The following is a 21,334-nucleotide window of genomic DNA, read 5'->3' on the forward strand; positions in this document are numbered from 1 at the left end:
CCTGGGGCCCAGCTCTCCACTGTTAAGACCCTTCTTCCTCGAGAGCACCAGGCACCGGCCTGCCCTGGGACCCTGGACCCTGTCTTCCCCAGCCCCTAATCTGACTCCCATGAGTCCTTGGGCAGTAGGACGTCCCCCCAGTGGGAGCCAAGCCTCAGGAGTTCCCGGGTGAAAGGGGACTTGCACACTGCAGAACACTTCGCAGATCACTGGGCAACAGAAAGCCCCAGAGAGCAGTGTGGGGAGGGACAGATGCCCCAACCCTTGCTTTGGCTGAAAGAGCGCTGCCTCACCCACACCTGTAGGCCAGGTCAGCTGTGCCCTCGTTAGGCTTATTTATCCCCCTTGAGTCCCAAGCAGCTCCTGCGGCCCCTGGAGTGGGAGGGAAGGAGCTTGTTCCTGCTTTGCCCCAGAGCCCCAGCATGGGGCTGCCCCTCTGGTATGGGTTTCGGTGCCTGGAGCCCCCAGGACTACAGGCTGTATTTGCCATCACCCACATGCACTTGAGTGTGTCCCCACACATGTATACCCAGGCATCAGGGACTAGGAACAATTCACCCCTGCTCTGCTGGTCTGACACAGACCCCCCACCCACTAGGAAAGAAGTTGTTCAAGCGTCAGGAGGAGACCACCCTGGTCAAAAGCCTGGCCTCGGTCACCCCATCAGGGAGGCATGGGCACCGCTTGGAAAGGGAGCCAAAGAACTGGAGGAGGGTCCGTGTCTCGCGTGAAACGTCCCTAGGCAGGCGGCCCGGTGACACCCTGCCCCTGCTCTGTGCTGTGTCCGGTGGAATGAACCGGCGGCATGTGCTGCCCACCGCCCCGAGACCAAAGGCCGGGAGGTGGCGTCGAGCCCCCAGCCGTGGCGCCGCGACCCAAGCCGCCATCCACTCCCGCGTGGGCAGGGCGGGCCCCGCCCCAGCGCCGCCCCGGACGCGCGGTGGCGCCCGCGCCCCCCGGCCCCGCTCGCCCGACCAGTCTGGCAGCGCCGGGCTCGGATTTCAAAGCCGCTTGCTGGCCGCGAACGGGCCTGCGCCCGCCGGCCTTTCCCACAACCCCCCCGCGGGCCCGCCCCCTCCCCGCGGCCCTCCCCCCGCGCCCACGTGACGCGCGCCTCGGCGGCTCGGATTACCGCCGCCGCGCCAGTCCCCGCGCCCGGGCCGCGCCGCCAGCTGCCCGCGCCGCGCCCCCCGCGCCGCCCGCCTGCCCGCCGCGACATGGCCCGCGCCGCCCGCCGCAGGCCCGCGACCCCCGAGCGCGGCGCGGCCGGCCGCTGAGCGCGGCCCGGAGGCGGGAGGCCGGCGCGGCCTCGGAGCGAGCGCCCGCCGCGGCCCGGCCCCCTCCCCCGCGCGGCCCCGCGCCCCGGAGCGCCCGCCGCCGCCCGGCCCGAGCATGGAGACGGCGGAGAAGGAGTGCGGCGCCCTGGGCGGGCTCTTCCAGGCCATTGTCAACGACATGAAGGTAACGGGGCGCGGCGGGGCCGGGCGCGCGGTGCGGGCGTGTGTCCCCCCGGGGGCGCGTGGCGGCGGGCGGCCGTGCCCCGCTGTGGCCGCGCGCCGCGGCGTCTGCGTGTCCTTGTCTGAGCGTGTCCTGCCCGCGTCTGCTGTGCGCCCGCGTCTCCGGGTGCCCGTCTGGGGGTTTGGGTGCTCGTGGGTCGGGGTGTCCGTGCGGTGCCCAGGGTCGCCTGCGGGGTTCCGAACCGAGCCTGCGCACACGCGGGCTCCTCGTGCCCCAGACCCGCAGCCCGAGAGGGAGGTTTGGCTCCAGCCCTTTAAGGGGTCCGGGGTCTCACCAGCCTCCACCCCGTTCCACCACCATGCCCCCCCACACCCCTGTCCCGGTCGCCCCGGAGCCCAGACAATACTGTCACCGCCAAAGCTGGAAAAAATAATAAAGGGGAGAACCGTTAACTCCTTCCCCGCCGGCGCGCGTCTGCGCCCGCCTGACCCTGAGACTGCCGCCCCCAGCCCCGCCCCCCCAAACAAGCCCCGGGAAGCCCAGACGCCGGGGTCTGGGGTCTCCAGGCTGAGTGTCCCTGCCTCCCAAGGCTAAGGCCTTTGCCGTCACCTTGGGAGGAGGCAGGGAGAAGGTTGGGGTTGGAGGAACAACCTCTCGGTAGCGCGTTTCCCACACCATTCCCGGCCCAAGCTCCACTCCGCCACCCCTGTGGTTGCCCAAGGTCAGGCTGAAGCAGGCCACCGATTCCTGGCTCACCTCACCAGGTGTGGAAACTGAGGCCTGGGAATGGTTCAAGGTCATTAAGGAGACTGTTTCACCCTGCGTCTGACGGCAGCCCTCACTGTTCATCCTGGGGGTCAGGGGGACCCTCTCCCCCAAAGAGGCCAGGGCTGCCCCAGGCTAACTAGGCAGGGAGGGCCCAGCTCCAGGACCCAGCATTCCTGCTCGTCTCCTCTGCCCCTTCCTTAGTCTAGGATGAAGGGGCAGGATTGAGGGGACAGGAGGAGCAAGGGACAGAACTGGGACTGTGCTCCCCACAGGAACTCCTGAGGGCACCCCCGCCCTAGCCCTGCACAAACGCGCCAAGTGTACAACACAGAATCCCACTGGGGGGGGGGCGAGGGGGACACCACAGTGTTAGGACAGCCCCTGTGAGGTCGGGGCTGCCAGGGGGACAGCCACAGGGGCAGCTGCCAGATCCTGCCCCCCAGGAAGAGGCCTGAAGCCAGCCAGCCCGGGACTACCCAGGTAGCAGCATGGAGCATAGCACTCCCTCCTTACGTCGCTTCCCAGGGACTCAAACCCCTGTACTTCCATGTGCAGGCCCTTTAGCTGGCCCCAAGCAGCCCCACCTGCGCTGTGGACGCCCCAGCCCCAGGATCCCATTCCGGGACTGGGCTGCCCAGACCACCCTCCCCTCCCCCAGCACTCCCAGGGCTGGCTGAGGGTGGCGCCTTCCCCCGGCCCCGCAGCCTCTTAGCTGCCACTGCAGGGAGCAGCAGCTTTTGCTTGGAGAACAGGACCGGGACCATTGCCCTCCCTCTTTCCTGCCAGCTTGCAAGGAACTTTGGGATGAGACAGAAAGAAATTGGGCCCAGATAGTAGCAAGATTTTTGGGCTAGACATCAGCAGGATTTTCTGACATTCGGAAGCAAAACCGGAGAGGTTTGAATTGGGGTCATGCCAAGTGCAGATACGTCCCTACCTATGATACATGCCTGTGTTCAGGGGCCCTGGCTAAGGGCAGAGAAAGGGACTGGGCCACCTGGAGACTGACCACCTGGATTTGGGGGCCAGCTTCTCCGTGGCCTGAGCCGCAGAGGAAGCAGGGCTTCAGAGGCGGAGGGGGCCGTTAGCCAGCTGGCCCATGGGGCTGCCCCACGGCGCATGCACGCGCCCTACGACAGCCCTCCCTGGGGCCTGTAGGAGACCCTGAGCCGGGAGGCACAGAGGGGAGAAGGGGCTCCCCAGGCCATACCTGGGGCCTAAATGGCCTGGAGAAGACACCAGCTAGGGAGCCGGGAGCCTGCAGGAGCCTTCGCTGCCTTCTGCGCCTCGCACACCTGGGCCAGGTTCCCACCCATGTCGGGCTGCCCACTGACGCCAGGGGGGGGTGGCAGGGACCTGCCCATGGGGATAGGGCACAGCCCCTTCAGCAACGGGAATGGCACCTCCACCCAGCACTGGCCCATCCAGAAAATGGGGTGGTCATCTTTGTCTGTGCCCCCAAGAGTGGGGAGCGTCACCAGACACATGAGCCCTGGCCAGGCCTCTGTGGGGGGCTCCTGGCCAAGGGACAGGGCCTGTGTCCTCTCTTGCAGCCAGCACTGACTGGGCCTTACTGGGCACGGGCCCTGTGCCAGGCGCCCTCCACGCAGGGCCTCCTGGAGTCCCCACACTGACCCCGTGAGGCGGGTCCAGTCCTGTGAAGACTCTGAGGCCGCGGGAGCCCTGGCCCAGGGCCACCGGGAAAGGCCACTCTCCGGGCCAGAGCCTGCGTTGCTTGCCCGCACCCCACATCTGAACCACAGCCGCTGCCAGACTGGGAAGGACCCCCGTCAGTCTCATCCCCGTCCGCTTGGACACCTTAGTGACAAGCCCCCACCTCCCGCTTCAGAGAAGCCACTGCTTGGGGCAGAGCTGGCTGGCCCAGTCCCTGCCACCTCCCCAGCCTTGAGGCTCAGGTGCTCATGTCTCTGCTCATCAGAGGGTCCCTCTACCTGACATTAGTGACCCCAGACATAGGATCAGATCCTCACCTGGCCATGCTGTGGCTTTGGCAAGTCAGCTAACCTCCGTGGGCCTCAGTTTCCCCATCTGTAACACAGGGGCAGCAATAGTATTCCTCTCCTGGGCCCAGGTGAAGGCTGAGGTCATTCTTCCTGAGGACTGGCTGCTCTGTCCCTCAACCCCCTGCCTCTGGGGTCCCACGTGGATCACTTCTGGAAGGCGGTAGAGTCCCAGGTCCTCAGAGGCTGAGGCGCGTAGTTCCAGCTGTCCAGGGGAGGCTGGGCCTGGCCCCTGTGCCCCATCGCGTCTCTGCCCCACTGGAGAGCCCTTAATCTGAGCCTGCCCAGGGGCTGCTGAGGGGGCTAAGGAGGTTTCCTGGGGGCTAGAACAGCTGGCTCTGGACCCCACACACACACCCGCACTCCTAGGGGCTTCTCTGCTCCCTGGAGGGAGGCCTTAGCAGGGTTTCAAGGCTGGGTGGGGAACGGGGTCCGAGTGGTGGGAGGACGCCCCCTTTCAGAAGACCCCTGGGGTTCCCCAGGCAGGGGTCAGCCCCTCAGGACTGCTAGGGATGGCCTCCCGGGCCCCTCTCCCCTGAGCTGTGCCCGCGTGGGGACAGCCCACCCACAGCCTCCCGGTCTTGCTCCAGCCTCTGGGCACTTCCCAAATATTTGCTTTCCCTGGACACTGGCTGGGCTGGGCTCAAAGGGGAGAGAGGTGCGGAAGCTGCTGTCCCCTCGCCACCCCTGCAAGCTCTCCTCGCCTGGAGAAGCCAGCCAGGCCCACCCTGGGTCCCAGCCGGGGTCTGTGCCATCCCTTTCCTCGGGAAAAGCCCCACCCCACAGTCCCCATCCTGTGGGGGGGGGGCAGCAGCCCCTTCGGGTTGGGGCTTGGCTGGCCCAGGGCTCCCCTTCAAGGACCAAAGCCTCCACAGGGCCCTCGGGCCAGGCCCCCCGCAGCCATGGGGTGAGCGCATTAGCCAGAAAAGCCCCTTCATCAGACGGGACAGCTTGGTCGCCAGGAGCCCGACCTCCCTCCTGGGAAACCCCCTCCCAACTTGGAGCCTCGGGCCAGGCTGGGATAAAGGCCACACTGTTCCCCCAGGAGGGGAGGGGCGCAGGGGGTGGAGAAAGGTGGCTCTGTTGGCCGCACAAGGCCCCATTCAGCCGGGGCCTGGTTGTCCCGGACAGGCTGGCCCGGGCCTGGGAGCCACTGCTGCTGGCCTGGGCTGGCTGGCCGGCCGGCTGCACCCAGGGTGCAGGGTATGGGGCAGTGGCTCCCGGAGGCCCCAGTTTGGACCGGGTGTGCCTCACACCCTGCCAGCCTCCACACTGTGCCTCTGCCCCCCAGGCAGGTGGGCTGGTCAGCCGCCACCGTCCCAGGTGTGTGTCTGGGAAACATGGTGCCCTCGTGGGACTCTGCCCAGATTACTGCCAGGCCCCTGGGAAACCCTGAGGAGACAGAACCTGCCATTGGCTGCTCTGTCTCCCTGAGGAAGGACAGGGGCCGAAACGGTCACCTGCTGTAGACAGTAGGACGGACTTCCCGACTTTCAGTAAAGCAAGGATGGGCCCTCCTCAGGCCTGGTGGCTCTGTCCTCGGTCCTCTCTCCTCCAGAGGGCCCGGAGTCCCTCTCTGCAGGGACAGGGCCACTCTCCCAGAAACTGGCAGAGTCTGGACGAGGCATGTGGGAGCCCAGGGCAGGGGGAGCCCTGCAGCCCCCAGGGCTACCCTCCTCTCCGTCTCCCTGCAGAGCTCCTACCCCATCTGGGAGGACTTCAACTCCAAGGCCACAAAGCTGCATTCCCAGCTGAGGTGAGGCTGTCAGGGTGCCCCAGCTGGGGAGGGGCAGGTAGGGGAGGGGGAACGTCCCACCCACTGGCGATCCATGCCACTGTCCGTCTCCCCAGGACCACTGTGCTGGCTGCTGTGGCCTTCTTGGATGCCTTCCAGAAAGTGGCTGACATGGCCACCAACACCCGAGGTGGGCAGGGGCGAGGCTGGGGCTTGGGGACACCCCAAGGTGGGCTCGGAGCATGTTAAGTCTGAGTAGGGTATGGGCCAGGGAGAGGACCAGGCCCTGAGGCTGCTGCCTAGTGGAATGGGCTGCTTATGGAGAGAGTGAGCCCCTCGTCACAGGAGGCATGCAAGCAGGAGGGGGTGAGTGGTGACGGGGATGCTACATGCGGCTTCCCTTCTTGCCGTGGGCATCTGGCTTGACCCCTCAGTCCCAGTTCGGGCTTCTGGCCAGCGAGTCTGTGACAGCTTGTTGGCACCCATCTCCCTACGCCCTTCTGAGAGCATGCGGTGGGGGGGGCAGGTGAGCGCTCCATCCTCCGTGGGGTGTGACGCGTCCTCTGGTCATGATAGCAGAGACCTGGGGCTCCTGCTCCTCCGGTCCTTGGGCATGTGCTGGCTCTCTCACCTGGGCACACCTGGACAAGGTTCCCTGAGGGGCTGGAGGGGGATTTGGGTAGCGTGCCTTGGACAGTGGTTGGCGCCGGCCTCTCCTAGCTGGGAGAGAGGGGAGGCTGCTGGCCTGCCCAGGAGGAGACCGGCGTGGCCGGGATGGCCAGGGCCTTGGTACAGAGGAGGAGCTCAGGAAGGATCGAGGAGGATCAAGTCCCCGCTGTGCGCAGCGGGATCGTGGGCTCGGCCTTCGCGGGCCGTGCGCCCCCTCGTGGCCCGAGGCGGGACTGCGGAGCCCCGGCGGGCCCCGTCCCACGCCGCGCGCTTGCCTCGCCAGGGGCCACGCGGGACATCGGCTCGGCGCTCACGCGCATGTGCATGCGCCACCGCAGCATCGAGACCAAGCTGCGGCAGTTCACCAAGTGAGTGGGCCCGCGGGCGGGTGGGGGACGCTGGCGGGGTCCTGGGCGGCCCTGGCTGAGCTGACCCGCGCGCCCCCCCCTGCAGCGCGCTGCTGGAGAGCCTCATCAACCCGCTGCAGGAGCGCATCGAGGACTGGAAGAAGTCGGCCAACCAGCTGGACAAGGACCACGCGAAAGGTGGGCGGGGCTTTGCCGGCCTTCCCGCCCCACCCCCCCACCCCACTGCGTGGGAACCCCCAGTAGAGCGCTCCCCTCTCCCCCTCTGCGCAGAGTACAAGCGGGCTCGGCACGAGATCAAGAAGAAGTCCTCCGACACGCTGAAGCTGCAGAAGAAGGCGCGCAAAGGTGGGGCCCGCGCCTGCCCCTGTCACTGCCCCACAGGCCCCCTCCACGGCCCCTGGGGCTCCCCAGGCATCTTCCTGGCTGCAGGGGCTCCATCCCCAACAAAGGCCCCTCCAACCTGTTGGGTGGGACAGAGGGGGCTGCCCTGCACCCCAGACCCAGCCCAGTTCCTCCCCCAGGGAGACCATGGCAGGCCCAAGAGGCGCAGGCACGCCCCCAGGAGTGGCTCTGTCCATCCGGCTGTCTTTCACACATTCTCTCTTTCTCTGTCTCTCCTCTCCTCCTCCCACATCTTTCCTGTAGAGCTACTTGGTAAGTCAAATGTCCGTCCCTCCAGCTGCTCCTCCCGTCCTTGTCGCATTTGTCTGTCTCCCCCAGCTCAGGGCCATTGGAAGGAACCTCTCCAGGCCTAGGCGGAGCGAGGAAGGCAGTTGGTCCCCGGAGGGAGGGGCCTGGGGCACAGTACCCTTGGGGCTCCTGGGGCCCCCTGGTCAGGGATGAGTCCAGGGCCACTGCTGGGTCAGTCTGCCAGGCCAGGAGGGGTGGCTGGGGCAGGGTGGGGGGCATAGGCCCTGGCCACCCTGCCCCTCCTGGGCCAGCCCTGTGACCTTGTCTGTCACCTCCCCACTTGCTGTCTGACCATCTCTACGCCATCCTGTTGCCTCTCTCTTTCTTGCTGCTGCTTTGTGTCATTGTTGCTGTCCTTGTGTGTGGCTTCTGAGCTGAGTGGGGACCCACACTGAGGCAGCCTCCTTCCCTGACCCCAAGGCCCAGCCCCTAGCTCTCCTGACCCCGCCCTGCAGCGGCCTGGCCTGTAGCTGAGCCCACACCCTCTCTGTCCTGCTTCCTCCCTGCTCCCCGGGCCATGAGGTGAGGGGTCCCTTACACAGGCAGTAAGGGCACCCGTGTGGCCAGCAGTGTTCCTGGGCCCTGAGAGCCACCCTGAGGCTACCCTAGGTCCTGGCTGGCTTTGCAGCTTTGGTGTCGTTCCTGTGTGTGGTGTCTGTCTGTCCTCTCTACTTGCTCTGGTGGGACCAGCCCCTCCATGAGCCCCAGAGTCCCGACTGCCGTCCCCAGTCCCCTGGCCCCACGGCAGCTTCAGCGCCCTGGTCGGGGACACCACTAAAGGGGCCTGTGAGCCATGGCTGCAGCGAGCAGGGCCAGCGTCCCCAGCGCGGCCTCTCCTCCCACCCCCTCCAGGCAAAGGAGACCTGCAGCCGCAGCTGGACAGCGCCCTGCAGGACGTCAACGACATGTACCTGCTGCTGGAGGAGACGGAGAAGCAGGCGGTGCGCCGGGCGCTCACCGAGGAGCGGGGCCGCTTCTGCACCTTCATCACCTTCCTGCAGCCTGTCGTGGTGGGTCCCGTGGGGACTTGCAGGCCCCACTGGCTTGGGCTGGGTCTAGGGTTGACCTCTCCGCCTCCAAGAAAGGCCGCTTCTCAGCGATCCCTGGCTGGGGTGCCTAGGCCACATGCTCCTGGCCTAGAGGCCGGTCTCGTAGCTCACTGTGCACTGGTGGGTCCGGACAGACAGTTGTGCCAGCGACTCGGGCTGTGCTGGATGGGACCGGCCTCCACCAGCCCAAGTGGCCTTGGTTAGCCAGGGAGGGGTGAGGGAGGAGGGGCCTGTTTCTGCAGGGCGGTCGGGCGGGCGGCAGGGCCCACGGGTCTGACTGGCTGCATCCTCAGAACGGAGAGCTGACCATGCTGGGGGAGATCACCCACCTGCAGGGCATCATCGACGACCTGGTCGTGCTGACCGCCGAGCCCCACAAGCTGCCGCCCGCCAGTGAGCAGGTGCGGCCACCCCTGGGGCCAGGGGCGGGAGGAGAGGGGCTGCCTTTGGTTGGTGACAGTAAAAGAGAGAAGGGGACAGCATTTGTGGGAGGCAGCTGGGGGTGGCAGACCAGACACCTTCCAGCACGAGCCGTGGGGTGTCCAGGAGCACCTGTCCAGGTGAGGGGGTGGGGCACCCAGGCCCAGCGGGGGTCTCAGACAGAGAGCAGATGGGCAGAGTCCTGGATCTATGGGGGGCGGAGCCCTGAGCGAGACCCCAGCCAGGCTCCACCTGGTGATGCCAGCCTGCCACTCACCCCCAGAAACCCTGTCACCTCTCCGAGACCTAGGTACAACTGCACCCCCTCACCCCCCACCCGGCTCCACTGCACTTGGACCAGTGCTACCTGACAGCCCACATGGCCTTGCACTGCTTAGGCACTTAATGCATGCACAACTGTCTGCTAAACACTTCCAAATGTCACCAGCTTTCTCCCTGCTCCCCACGTTAGGAGAAAGCTAGGGGAGGGACCTTCAGACTCACAGGTCTTCTCCTAGGGTGTGGTTCTCAATCGGGAAGAAGGTGGGTGGTGCCCTCTGGCCCTACTAGCTCTCGGGCTGCCTCCAGTGACCCCCATCTGTGTCCCTGTCCAGGTGATCAAAGACCTGAAGGGCTCAGACTACAGCTGGTCCTACCAGACCCCACCCTCGTCACCCAGCAGCTCCAACTCCCGGAAGTCCAGCATGTGCAGGTCAGTGCGGGTGGAGGGCAGTGTCCCGAGGGGGAACGGGGACGTTCCCGGCCAAGTCGCAGGGCAGACACTTCAGGCCCCTGGGACTCACACGACTTTTACATCAGCCAAGGAATTTGCAAATGTAGATGAAAAACATGCTCCATCCTCCCAGACTGCTGCTGGCTCAGGCCTTTGTTGGCAGGAAAGTTGGGGGGCGGCAGTCGCAGCTTCAGTTATAGAGCATTAACTGTGCCAGGTGCTGTGCTCAGTGCTTTATGCATTTTTTCATCGAATCCTACCCCCACTGTGTCAGGTGTGGTGTCATCTCCATTTCTCAGAAGGGGAAACTGAGGCACAGAGTCCCAGCATTTAACCACTGAACTCTGCCAGGCCAAGCACAGTGGGGGGTAACAGAATCTAACATTGGGGAGGGGGAGGCTTCTGGAAATTTGTGCTGAGGCCACAAGGTAAAGGACACTTCAGCCTGGCTGGTTCCCACAGAGCTGCCACAGGCTCACGCCTCGGCCCAGGTTGTCCCTACGGGTGTCTCAGAGCTGAGGAGAGGCCGGGGATCGTGAGCTCGGGATCAGGGGCCCTCTCTTGACTGGCACCAGGGCCGGACTTGGAGGGGACATTTACAATTCAGGGTTCCTTGGATGAGGACGGCAGTGAGCGCAGGGCAAGTTGGTGGTGTTGGGGGCCCTGTTGTGCCAGGCGTCCCTCTCCCCAGTGTCACCTCTGGCTGGACCCCCAGGAGGCCATCAGACCCTGGGCAGGTGGCAGTCACCGGAGGAAGGATTCATTCAGGGAGACGTAGGAGCAGGGGCCGAGGCTGGGGGGCTTCACGGTTACTCAGGAGGAAGGCGACGTCCGCTGCTAGGATCACTGCCCAAGGGTGCAGGGGCTGTGCGGAGGGTGTGCGCCGCGGAGGGTGGGCACCCTCGAGGGGATAGAGCGGATGAGGGTGATGGTGGGTCCAGGACGCGCCTGGCAACTGTATTCCATGTCCAAGCAGACCGTCACCATGTTAGACACCCAGTTGGAATTGGATGGCCAATACCAGACTTTGAGAATCAGTTTAGAGATGATCTGACTTGCATCTGGTTCTGAGGGTTTAATTATATGGTGACTCAGTTTCCCCGTGGTTAACCTAAGGACTACTGTTCTTAATGGCAGAGTAGGAGACAGATTGACTCACCCTGGGCCTGCCCTGACCATGGCCCCATCGGCACTGGGGCACTCCAGGGGCGTGGGCTGGGTGTCCCCTTCTCCGGCCCTACCCTGCCTCTCAGAACACAGCTCCTCTGTAGTGCCTGGGTCTCAGGACCTCCTAGTCTGACATTGTCTTTTCCTTCCTTTGCCCCTCACCTCTTTCCCCCACCCTCGTCTGTCACCCTCCCCCAAACACACTCCTCTGTCTCTCCCTGTCCGGCTGCTCTGCCCTCCTCCTCCGCCCCCAGCGCCCCCAGCAGCAGTAGCAGTGCCAAGGGTGGCGGAGCCCCGTGGCCAGGGGGTGCCCAAACATACTCACCCAGTTCCACTTGTCGCTACCGCAGCCTGGCACAGCCAGCCACCGCCACCGCCCGCCTCTCCAGCGTCTCCTCCCACGACTCTGGCTTCGTCTCCCAGGACACCACCTACTCCAAGCCTCCCTCGCCCATGCCTTCAGACATCACCAGCCAGGTGAGGGGGACAGCCGGGGTGGGCTGCAGGAGTCCCATGGCAGCCTCAGGCTATCCATGTGTGGGGCCACTACAGCTGTTGAGACTGGTCTAGAGGTCCCCAGGGCCTGTGTTTGCTCAGTGTCATCATGTTATCATATAATATCATTTTCCGTCTTTTACATTTTAAGCTCAGCAATGTCTTCATGTTTCAGATGCGTCTCTCATAAACAGCGTATGCCTAGATTTTCTGTTTTGTCCAATCTGATCTCTGTCTTGTATTTGGCATTTTAGTCCATTTATATTTGTTGTGATTGGTAACATATTTGCACTTACACCTTTTTTCTTTCTATCCTGTGCTACATTTGTCTCTTCCTTTGCCTTTTGTTTCTCCTTTTCTCATATTTCCCCTCTACTATATTGCAAGTTATACTCTATTTCTGTTCTTTTACAGATTACCTTAAATTTTACCATGCATGCTCAGCAAACTCACAACCCCACCTCATGAATAATTCAAGGCCCTTAATATATTTTAACTTCAATCGCCCACGCCCTCTCAACTTAAAAGCTGCTATATGTTGTTCTCTCCTTTTTTTTAATAGTACCCACAAATGACATTTTTCTTCTTAATTTATTATCTTATACATACAGTATTTGTTTAGATTTACCCACACATTTACACATTGTTCCTTTGTTCATCATTTTTCCTTGCATCTCAAATCTTCCTTCTAAGGTCATCTTCTTTCTTTATAAAGTAAAGAACATCTTTCAGAAGTTCTTCTAGAATAGGTCTATAATGATAAACTCTCAGTTTTTGTTTACTTACAAACATGCCTTATTTTATCCTTTCTTGAAAGTTAGTTTTGCCAGGGTCACGATTCTGGGGTGACATTTATTCTCTCTCCACCCTTGGAAGGTATTTTTCTATGGTTCAGGCTTTCATTGTTGGTTGGAAAGTTCTGTCTTCAGGCACATCCTTGCCCTTTGCAAGTGATGTGACATCTCTCTCTGGCCACCTTTAAGCCTTTTCTTTAGTTTTGCTACAGTGTATCTGCCACGTGGATTTGTTTTATTTTAACCTCCCTCGGTAGAAACCAAAATTGATGTCTTTCATTTGCTCTGGGACTTTTCAGCTGTTTTCTTTTATTCCATCTTTCATTCTTTCTGTTCACTCCCGCTGGGACTCCAGCTCAGCGTGTATCAGACCCTCTCAACGTCTCTCTACGTCTCTTAACTCAGTTTCCCTTACTTGTTTTTTCATATATATCCTGGATGACTTCCCTCTATTTTCCAACCTAGTTCCCTTTTTTGCTATTTATCCTACCCACTTAGGGTTGGGGTTTTTTTTTTGGTTTTTTTTTTTAACTTTTTATTTTGAAATCATTGTAGACTTGCAGAAAAGTGGCAAAAGGAATGAGAGTTCCCTTATACCCTTCCCATGGTCTCCCTGATGCTGATGTCTCACGTAGCTCCGAACAATTCTCAAAACTATGAAGTGAACGCTGGTACAATTCTGCAAACTCATCTATGGATTTTTTTCAAATTTTGCCAGTTTTCTCTCCTTTCTCCTTTTCCTCGTTCAGGATCCAAAACAGGGTCCTCCATTGTGTTTAACTTTTATGTCACTTAGGCTTCTCCAACCTGTGACTGTTCCCCAGTCCCTTCCCTCTTTGTCTTTTGTGACTTTGATACTCCTGCAGAAATCGCCCAGATATTGTGTAGGATGTCTCTGAATTTGGGTCTGTCTGACGTCTTCCTGTTTAGGATGAGAGGTTTTTATACATTTTGGCAAGAACACAGAAGTGGCGTTGTGCCCTTCTTGGTGCGTCGTGTCGGCTACATGATGTCACGTGCCCAGTGACTGGTGACATTCTTGGTTAAGGTGGCATTTGTCAGGTTTCCCCACCGTAGTGTCCTTATTTTCTCCTTTGTGATTGATGAAGTGTCTCTTGCAGTGGGACACTTTCGAGACTCTTCAGCTATCCCTGCTTCTCATCATACTGTCACTCACTAAGGTTAGCAGCCATGGGTGATTCTTACCTGTGACAATAGTGATTTTTTTTATTTCCATCATTCCTCCTGTATTTTACTCATTGGAATTCTACCATGAAAAGATCTGTCTCAGCTGGGCACGGTGGCTCACGCCTGTAATCCTAGCACTCTGGGAAGCCAAGGCGGGCGGATTGCTTGAGGTCAGGAGTTCGAAACCAGCCTAAGCAAGAGGGAGACCCCTTCTCTACTAAAAATAGACATTAATTGGCCAACTAAAAATATATAGAAAAAATTAGCCGGGCATGGTGGTACATGCCTATAGTCTCAGCTACTCGGGAGGCTGAGGCAGGAGGATCACTTGAGCCCAGGAGATTGAGGTTGCTGTGAGCTAGGCTGACGCCACGGCACTCACTCTAGCCCCGGCAACAGAGTAAGACTCTGTCTCAAAAAAAAAAAAAAAAAAAAATCTGTCTCTTTCCCCTCATTTATTTACATATCCAATTATTTATGTCAACAGGGACTCGTAAATATTTCCTTTATTCTATGGGTGACAACCTATTACCATCGAGTCTTTTAGGAACGTATGTATTGAAGTATTCTGTGGAGAAATAAATACATGGTGAGCACGCAGCTCTGTAATTCTGCACAAAGTGAGCACGCCCACGCAACCCGCCCCAGGAACAAGAAACAGCACAACCGTCACCCCCCAGAAGTCCGCAAGGGTCACCACTGTCCTGCCTAGATTGGTCTTGCCTTTGTTATCCTTGAGCACCAGGAAGTGTGTATCCCTTCTGCCTGGGCTCTTTGGCCCGGGCTGACGTTTACGGGACTCGTCATGTTTTTCGTGGAGGTGTGTATCATTCCTATTGCTGTGTCGCATTCCCCGGTGTGAATATACAGCATGTGTAGACATTTTCATGGACATGTGGATGGTTTCCACGTTTCTGGCTGTGGTGTTGCTGACGACAGCCTAGCATGCCCCGTGGCGAGGGGCCACACCCAGGGGTGGAATCGCTGAGTCTCGCTGGGGATACGCACGTTGTCCTGGTCCCGTAGGTCCTGCCGGTTTTCGAAAGCGACCGTACCCGTTTCCCCTCCTGTTAGGGCTATGGTAGTGTGTTGCTACTCCACATCCTGACCAGCCCTCTGTGTTTGCCTCTTTTTCGTTTTGTCCATTCTGGCAGGTACATGGTGGTGGCGGTACCCTGTATTTTAATTTGCATTTACCTAACGATGATGAGGTTGAACACCCTCTTATATATTTTTTTTAAGAGACACGGTCTCACCATGTTGCCCTGGCTGGCCTTGAACTCCTGGGCTCAAGTGATCTTCCCACTTCAGCCTCCCCAAGTAGCTGGGATTACAGGTATACGTCATGGCACCTGGCTACCTTTTCATACTTTTAAAGGCCATTTTTGTGAAGGACCTGTTCAAATCTTTTGCCCATTTTTCTACTTAGGTTGTCTGTCTTTTTCTTACTGATTTACAGTGCTCTTTATATAGGGTAGGTGCAAGTCCTTCATCGGTTACCTTTTCTTATTCTGTGGGTACCTTTTTTCTCTCCTAATGGGATCTTTGAAAGACCAGTTCTTAGTTTTAATATAGTCCAACTTATGCAATGTTTAAATTGTTAGTGCTTTTTTACGTTCTGCTTATTTTTGTATACTCCAAGGTCACAAAGATGTTTTCCTCTAAAAGCCTTCTTGTTCTGCTGTTTTCATTTAGATCCCCAGCTCCTGTGGCATTGGCTGTGGTCACGTGTGGGGGGTGGGTGTGGTGTAAGGATTTCCAATTGACCCGGAATGATTTATTGAAAAGACTGTCTGTCGTAGCCTGTTCAGGCTGCTGCAATAACACTGGCTAGCTCAGGGGTCCTCAAACTTTTGAGACAGAGTCTTGCTTTGTTGCCCAGGCTAGAGTGAGTGCCGTGGCATCAGCCTAGCTCACAGCAACCTCAAACTCCTGGGCTCAAGCAATCCTACTGCCTCAGTAGCTGGGACTCCAGGCATGCACCACCCTACCCAGCTAATTTTTTCTATATATATTAGTAATTTCTAAATTAATTTATTTCTATTTATAGTAGAGACGTGGTCTCAAACTCCTGACCTCAAGCAATCTGATCGCCTGGGCCTCCCAGAGTGCTAGGATTACAGGCATGAGCCACCGCACCCAGCCCAGGGGTCCTCAAACTTTTTAAACGGGGGACCAGTTCACTGTCCCTCAGACCGTTGGAGGGCCGGACTATAGTTAAAAAAAAAAAAAAAAACTATGAACAAATTCCTATGCACACTGCACATACCTTATTTTGAAGTTAAAAAACAAACGGGCAAAAACACCCACTTGTGGCCCACGGGCCGTAGTTTGAGGACGCCTGGGCTGGCTAGCTCAACCACAGAAATGTGCTTGGCAGAGTCCTGCAGGCTGGGACATTCAGGATCAAGGTGCCAGCGGGTCTGGTGTCCGGCAAGGGTCTGCTTTCTGGTTTGCAGGTGGCACCTTACTGCTTTGTCTTCTTCCCTCTCAGAGCCAGGGCCAAACTGGCTCCCGAGGGGTCTCTTTATAAGGTCACTAAGCCCCTTCATTTAGGGCTCCAACCCCTTCTCTCACTAATGCTTTGTAGCTTTCATGTAAAGACCTTGTGCAATCTGTTGTGGGATTTTTTTCCCCTAGTATTTGATGTTCAGTGATACTATTGTAGATTACACTGTTGTTTTTTTCCTTTTTAGGGTTTTTTTCCTATTAGCTGCTAGTATTTAGGAATACAATTGATTTTTTTTTCTGACTTCATATGGAATAACCTTGCTAAAACCGCTTATTAATTCTGACAGTTTGTGGATTCTTTTGCAGATTCTACATATACTTTTATGTCATTTGTAAATAGTGATTGTTTCTTCCTTTCCAATCCTTTTGCTTTGTATTCCTTTTTCTTGCTTTATTGCACTGGCTGAGACTTACTGTGCTGACTAGACCCAATGACAGTAGGCTTCCTTGTCTGTTTTCCAACCTCAGGGAAAGCATCAATAATTTTACAGATAATCATCAGATTAAGGAAGTTTCTTTCTATTCCTAATTTAAGTGTCTTTGTTTCTTTTATTTTTTCCCATGAATGGATGTTGAACTTTTCCATTGAGTTTTCTAATTGAACAGCCCTATTGCTGAAAGTCTGAATTTGTTATTTCCTCTGAATCCTTAACCTCTGCTGTTTTGTTGCCTTTTATTTGGTGATCTTGGTGCATTATAATCTGTAGGAAACCTGGGCACCTAACTTGTTCTTGATTCAGAGTTCGGTGGGAGGTAGGGACAGGCACTAATCCCCTTGCAGCCGCCCCAGCTCGGCTCCTGGGGTGAGCACCTTGATGTGCTCCCTCCTGCTGTGCCCCATCAGTGTCTGCCCTGGGAGCCCCTGCCTGTCACACGTGCTTGGGAGTTCACAGTCCTGTGCCCACGCTTATTTTTTTTAATTTTTTTTTTTTTATTTCTTCTACACAAACTTGATTTTTTGAAAGCTTATTTTTCTTCATTCTTTTTTTTTTTTTTTTTTTTTTGAGACAGAGTCTCACTCTGTTGCCTGGGCTAGAGTACTGTGGCGTCAGCCTAGCTCACAGCAACCTCAAACTCCTGGGCTCAAGCAATCCTCCTGCCTCAGCCTCCCGAGTAGCTGGGACTACAGGCATGCGCCACCATGCCCGGCTAATTTTTTCTGTTTTTAGTTGTTTAGCTAATTTCTATTTATAGTAGAGATGGGGTCTCTTGCTCAGGCTGGTCTCGAACTCCTGAGTTCAAGCGATCCTCCTGCCTCGGCCTCCCAAAGTGCTAGGATTACAGGTGTGAGCCACTGCGCCCGGCCTTCTTCATTGTTTATAGTTGTTTTAGTGTCTACCCCCTTGCCCAGAGCCAGGCCTGCCATTCTCACTTCTGGCCACTCTTACAGGGGCTGCCTCGTCCCATTCTGCTGCAACCACCTTCCTCAGGGTTTCTGTGGACCCTCTTTTGCCCTCAGCACTGGGTGCTGCAGCAGCACAGCTGCCCCGACCCCAGCACCAGCTCTTGTCCTCACTCCCATGGCATCGCCTGCACATGGCTCCCGCTCCTCCAGCAGCTCGTCGTGCTCCTTTGCTCGACTCTGCTCTTCGTCACAGCTGCTGCGTGTCAGCGTTCCTATGGCCCCAGGCCCTTGTCTCTGACCCCACGCTGCCCAGGTGGCGTCATCCTGCCCCCAGCCTCCTGCACTGCTCCAACCCTGACTTCTCCCTGAAGTGCAGGCGTGAGCATGTTGCCCGTGTCTCATGTAGAGACCTAACAGGCAGCTCCGCTCACCGGGTGAGGGATGGCACTCTGCACTTCCTGTGTCCCCACTGTGACACTATCAACCCCGCTGCTGAAACCAAAGGTCCAAATGCCACATTTAGTGTCTCCTTCCTATGCCCCCCACGGTCAGGCCATCGAGCAAGTCCTATGGTCAAACCTCAGGACTGGGCGGGCAGTGCCCACACGTGTACTCTTGGTGGCTGTGGCCATGGTGGGGGTGGGCTGAGGCCCTGAGTCAAACCGCCCGCCCCCTGCACGCCGGTGCTGTGACCAGGACTGTTCTCTCCTTTCCGCCCTGCCGGCCCCTATCTGTCTGTGCAACCCCCCGCCACCTCGGCACGGCAGAAGTCCTCCAGCTCCGCGTCCTCGGAGGCCTCGGAAACCTGCCAGTCTGTGAGCGAGTGCAGCTCCCCCACCTCGGTCAGTGCCCCCCGCCCGGCCCCAGGACCGTCACCGCAGGGAGGGCCCAGGGTGAGCCGGAGGGGTGTGTCCCCAAGCGACCAGCTGCATGGGCACCACCTGCAGTCACTCCCCACACGGCCACGTCTGTCCCTCCTGGGATGCCCCATCCTGCCCCTGGGCCTGGTGGGACCAAGGAGTCACAGTGGTGCTCTGTACTCTGGCCATGGTTGTGAGCCCCAGACCCCTCAGGGTCCTGGACACCCCGAGTGTCAGCCGCATGGAGGGGCCCCCAGGCCATGGGTGGCAGGGCCAAGAGTGCCCTGACCTGGCTCCCCCCGCCTTTTCCCCCCAGGACTGGTCCAAGGCCGCCGCCCACGAGCAGTCCTCGGCCACCACCCTGCAGCGGAGGAAGGACCGGGTAGAACTCCTGCGAGACGCAGAGCCAGGTCCCGCCAGCGGGGCCACCACGGGCCCCAGTGGGGAGGAAGTGCCGCGACCCCGCATGTCCCCTGCCACCATTGCCGCCAAGGTAAGCTGGCAGGTCCGTGCCCGGAGACCCAGCATGTGGTCTTCAGGGTCGGCTCCAGCCACCTACTGGGGCTTCTGGTGTCTGGGCAGAGCGGGATGTGGGGGGCAAGGTCCTAGCCTGTGCTTTGCCACCCCGTAGCACGGTGAGGAGGTGTCCCCTGCGGCCAGTGACCTGGCCATGGTGCTGACCCGTGGCCTGAGCCTCGAGCACCAGAAGAGCAGCCGGGACTCGCTGCAGTACTCGAGCGGCTACAGCACGCAGACCACCACGCCCTCCTGCTCCGAGGACACCATCCCCTCCCAGGGTAGGCGCTGGGCCCTCACAGCCCCGCCGGGGACAGCCGGGCCCCAGCCGCACAAGGGGGCCCTGTACCTCCCTCTCCGCGTCCAGCCTTGGGTGGACCCCTGGGCTGACGGCACGCATTCCCCAGGCTCCGACTACGACTGCTACTCCGTGAACGGGGACGCAGACAGCGAGGGCCCGCCCGAGTTCGACAAGTCGTCCACCATCCCCCGCAACAGCAACATCGCCCAGAACTACCGCCGCCTCCTCCAGACCAAGCGCCCCGCCTCCACTGCCGGGCTGCCGTCTGCGGGGCTGCCCTCCGCCAGCGGCCTGCCCTCAGGCGCGCCCCCCGGCGTGGCCACCATCCGCCGCACGCCCTCCACCAAGCCCACCGTGCGTCGCGCCCTGTCCAGCGCCGGCCCCATCCCCATCCGGCCGCCCATCGTCCCCGTGAAGACGCCCACGGTGCCCGATTCGCCCGGCTACGTGGGGCCTACCCGGGCGGGCAGCGAGGAGTGCGTCTTCTACGCCGACGAGGCCGCCTCGCCCCTGGCGGCAGACCTCGCCAAGGCCTCCCCGAAGAGGCTCAGCTTGCCCAACACGGCCTGGGGCAGCCCGGCCCCGGAGGCTGCCAGCTACCCCGGGGCGGCAGAGGACGAGGAGCAGCAGCAGCTGGCCGCCAACCGGCACAGCCTGGTGGAGAAGCTGGGCGAGCTGGTGGCGGGCGCCCATGCCCTGGGCGAGGGCCAGTTCCCCTTCCCCACCGCCCTGTCGGCCACCCCCGCGGAGGAGACGCCCACCCCGCCTCCTGCGGCCACCAGCGACCCGCCGGCTGAAGACATGCTGGTGGCCATCCGCCGCGGGGTCCGGCTCCGCAGGACCGTCACCAACGACAGGTCTGCACCCCGCATCTTATGATGGCACCGCCCTCCCCACCCTCTCTGGCCTGGGAGTAGTGGCCACTCGGAGCGGAGGCACAGCCAGGAGCGAGTGCAGGGCCAGGCCACAGGCAGAGCCACTTTATGGAGAGACACACCCGGCTTGGATTCCAGCGTTTAAGCAGGAGGTGACTTCCTTAACAGACCCCGCCAGGACAGAGCCTTCGGGCCTTGAACTGGGTTGGAGCCCGTTTTATACGTTTCTGTCCCCTTCCTCCGTGCAGGCCCTGTCTCTTCCACACCCAGGTGAGCACCAGAGCCATGGTCCCCGCCCATGGGAGAGGGGCCATCCCGGTCCTCCCTGACCTGGGACCCACAGCTTGAGCCCCTGTCCGGGCCAGCGCTGCCCCGGCTCCTGTTGGAATGCCGGCTCTCCCCCTGCCCAAGCACCCTCCATCCCTCTTGCCTGTCCCAGGCTGCTCTGCATCTGGGCGGCACAGCGGCTGTGGGGTGAGTCAGGCCGGGGCTGCAGGGGGAAGTCGGGGAGCAGAGCCTGGGGGCCCAGGTCAAGTCTCAGGGAGGAAGTGCTGGGGACCCTGAGGTGGCTGCCACCCCCGCCTCCCCTCCCCGTGAGTTTGGCTGCAGGGGGTGGCAGGGAGAGACACCCCTCAGCAGCTGGGGCAGCAGGGTAGGGCCCTGAGGCCAGGTCGTCTGGGCAGCCTCAAAGGAGCTGGCGTCAGACGCCTGGTTCTCATCCGGGCACATCGATACTTTAACTTGGTGGCACTTTGGAGTCACAGTTGTAGCCACTTTTGGGGGTGGGGGCTGGAGTGGTAGAAGGGGAGGGGGGTTATTTTATGAATATAATAAAAAGGAGCTGACTGTAAGGATGGTGTGTGGGTCTGGGAAGGAAGGGGCCGTCACCGTGGCCGGTCAGGCCCCTGGCAGGAGCAGCGTGGAATCGGCTCCCCAACACCAGGGGAAGCCGCCATTGTTTCCCACGTCGCAAGTGTAGCCAGAGTGAAGCTGGAGGGCCGCGCCCCGCCTGTCGGCTGGGTGGCAGCACGGCTTTGACTGTCGCCAGGGGAGATGCCTTCCTAGGACAGCGCGGCCGGCGGTGGCCATGCGGGGGAGGAGGAGGTACCCCCTGCCCTACGCACCTAGTCACGCCGAGTCTCAGCAGGTAAAAGCATGTGACCTAGGGCGAGTAGAAGGGGTCCAGGTGGTCCCGTGTGTCTCGAGGAGAAAGCAGGAGCCTCCCTGGAGTCAGGAAAGCAGCAGGCCTGGGTCCTGACAGCGCAGGGCCTGGTCTGGGCTCCGGGCAGCTCCTGTGCCAGGAACCGGTGTTGCTGTGGGGCGCAGGCGGGCCTGGGGTGCCCCCGAGTGCGCAGAGCCCCTCGGGCAGTG

At 59.9% G+C, this 21,334-nt stretch overlaps 1 protein-coding gene across 5 annotated transcripts; it reads left to right on the forward strand.

Annotated features, from left to right (window-relative positions):
- The first annotated feature begins 1,304 nt into the window (after positions 1 to 1,304).
- Positions 1,305 to 20,517, forward strand: MTSS2 (MTSS I-BAR domain containing 2). Of its 5 annotated transcripts, none has more exons than XM_075995781.1 (14): positions 1,305 to 1,461; positions 5,942 to 6,003; positions 6,099 to 6,172; positions 6,935 to 7,019; positions 7,105 to 7,196; positions 7,290 to 7,364; positions 8,562 to 8,719; positions 9,052 to 9,159; positions 9,793 to 9,890; positions 11,333 to 11,555; positions 18,179 to 18,304; positions 18,588 to 18,764; positions 18,903 to 19,068; positions 19,195 to 20,517. In XM_075995781.1, exons 1-14 carry the CDS (start codon positions 1,393 to 1,395, stop codon positions 19,965 to 19,967), a joined length of 2,286 nt encoding a protein of 761 aa, XP_075851896.1. In that variant the 5' UTR covers positions 1,305 to 1,392; the 3' UTR covers positions 19,968 to 20,517. The 5 variants fall into 5 exon arrangements, with proteins under 5 accessions (XP_075851896.1, XP_012627891.2, XP_075851897.1 ...); XM_012772437.3 differs by having other exon boundaries at positions 18,179 to 18,253; XM_075995782.1 differs by having other exon boundaries at positions 11,429 to 11,555.
- Positions 20,518 to 21,334: the final 817 nt, after the last annotated feature.

This window comes from Microcebus murinus, chromosome 20, assembly GCF_040939455.1.
Source record: "Microcebus murinus isolate Inina chromosome 20, M.murinus_Inina_mat1.0, whole genome shotgun sequence".
Taxonomy (NCBI): domain Eukaryota; kingdom Metazoa; phylum Chordata; class Mammalia; order Primates; family Cheirogaleidae; genus Microcebus; species Microcebus murinus.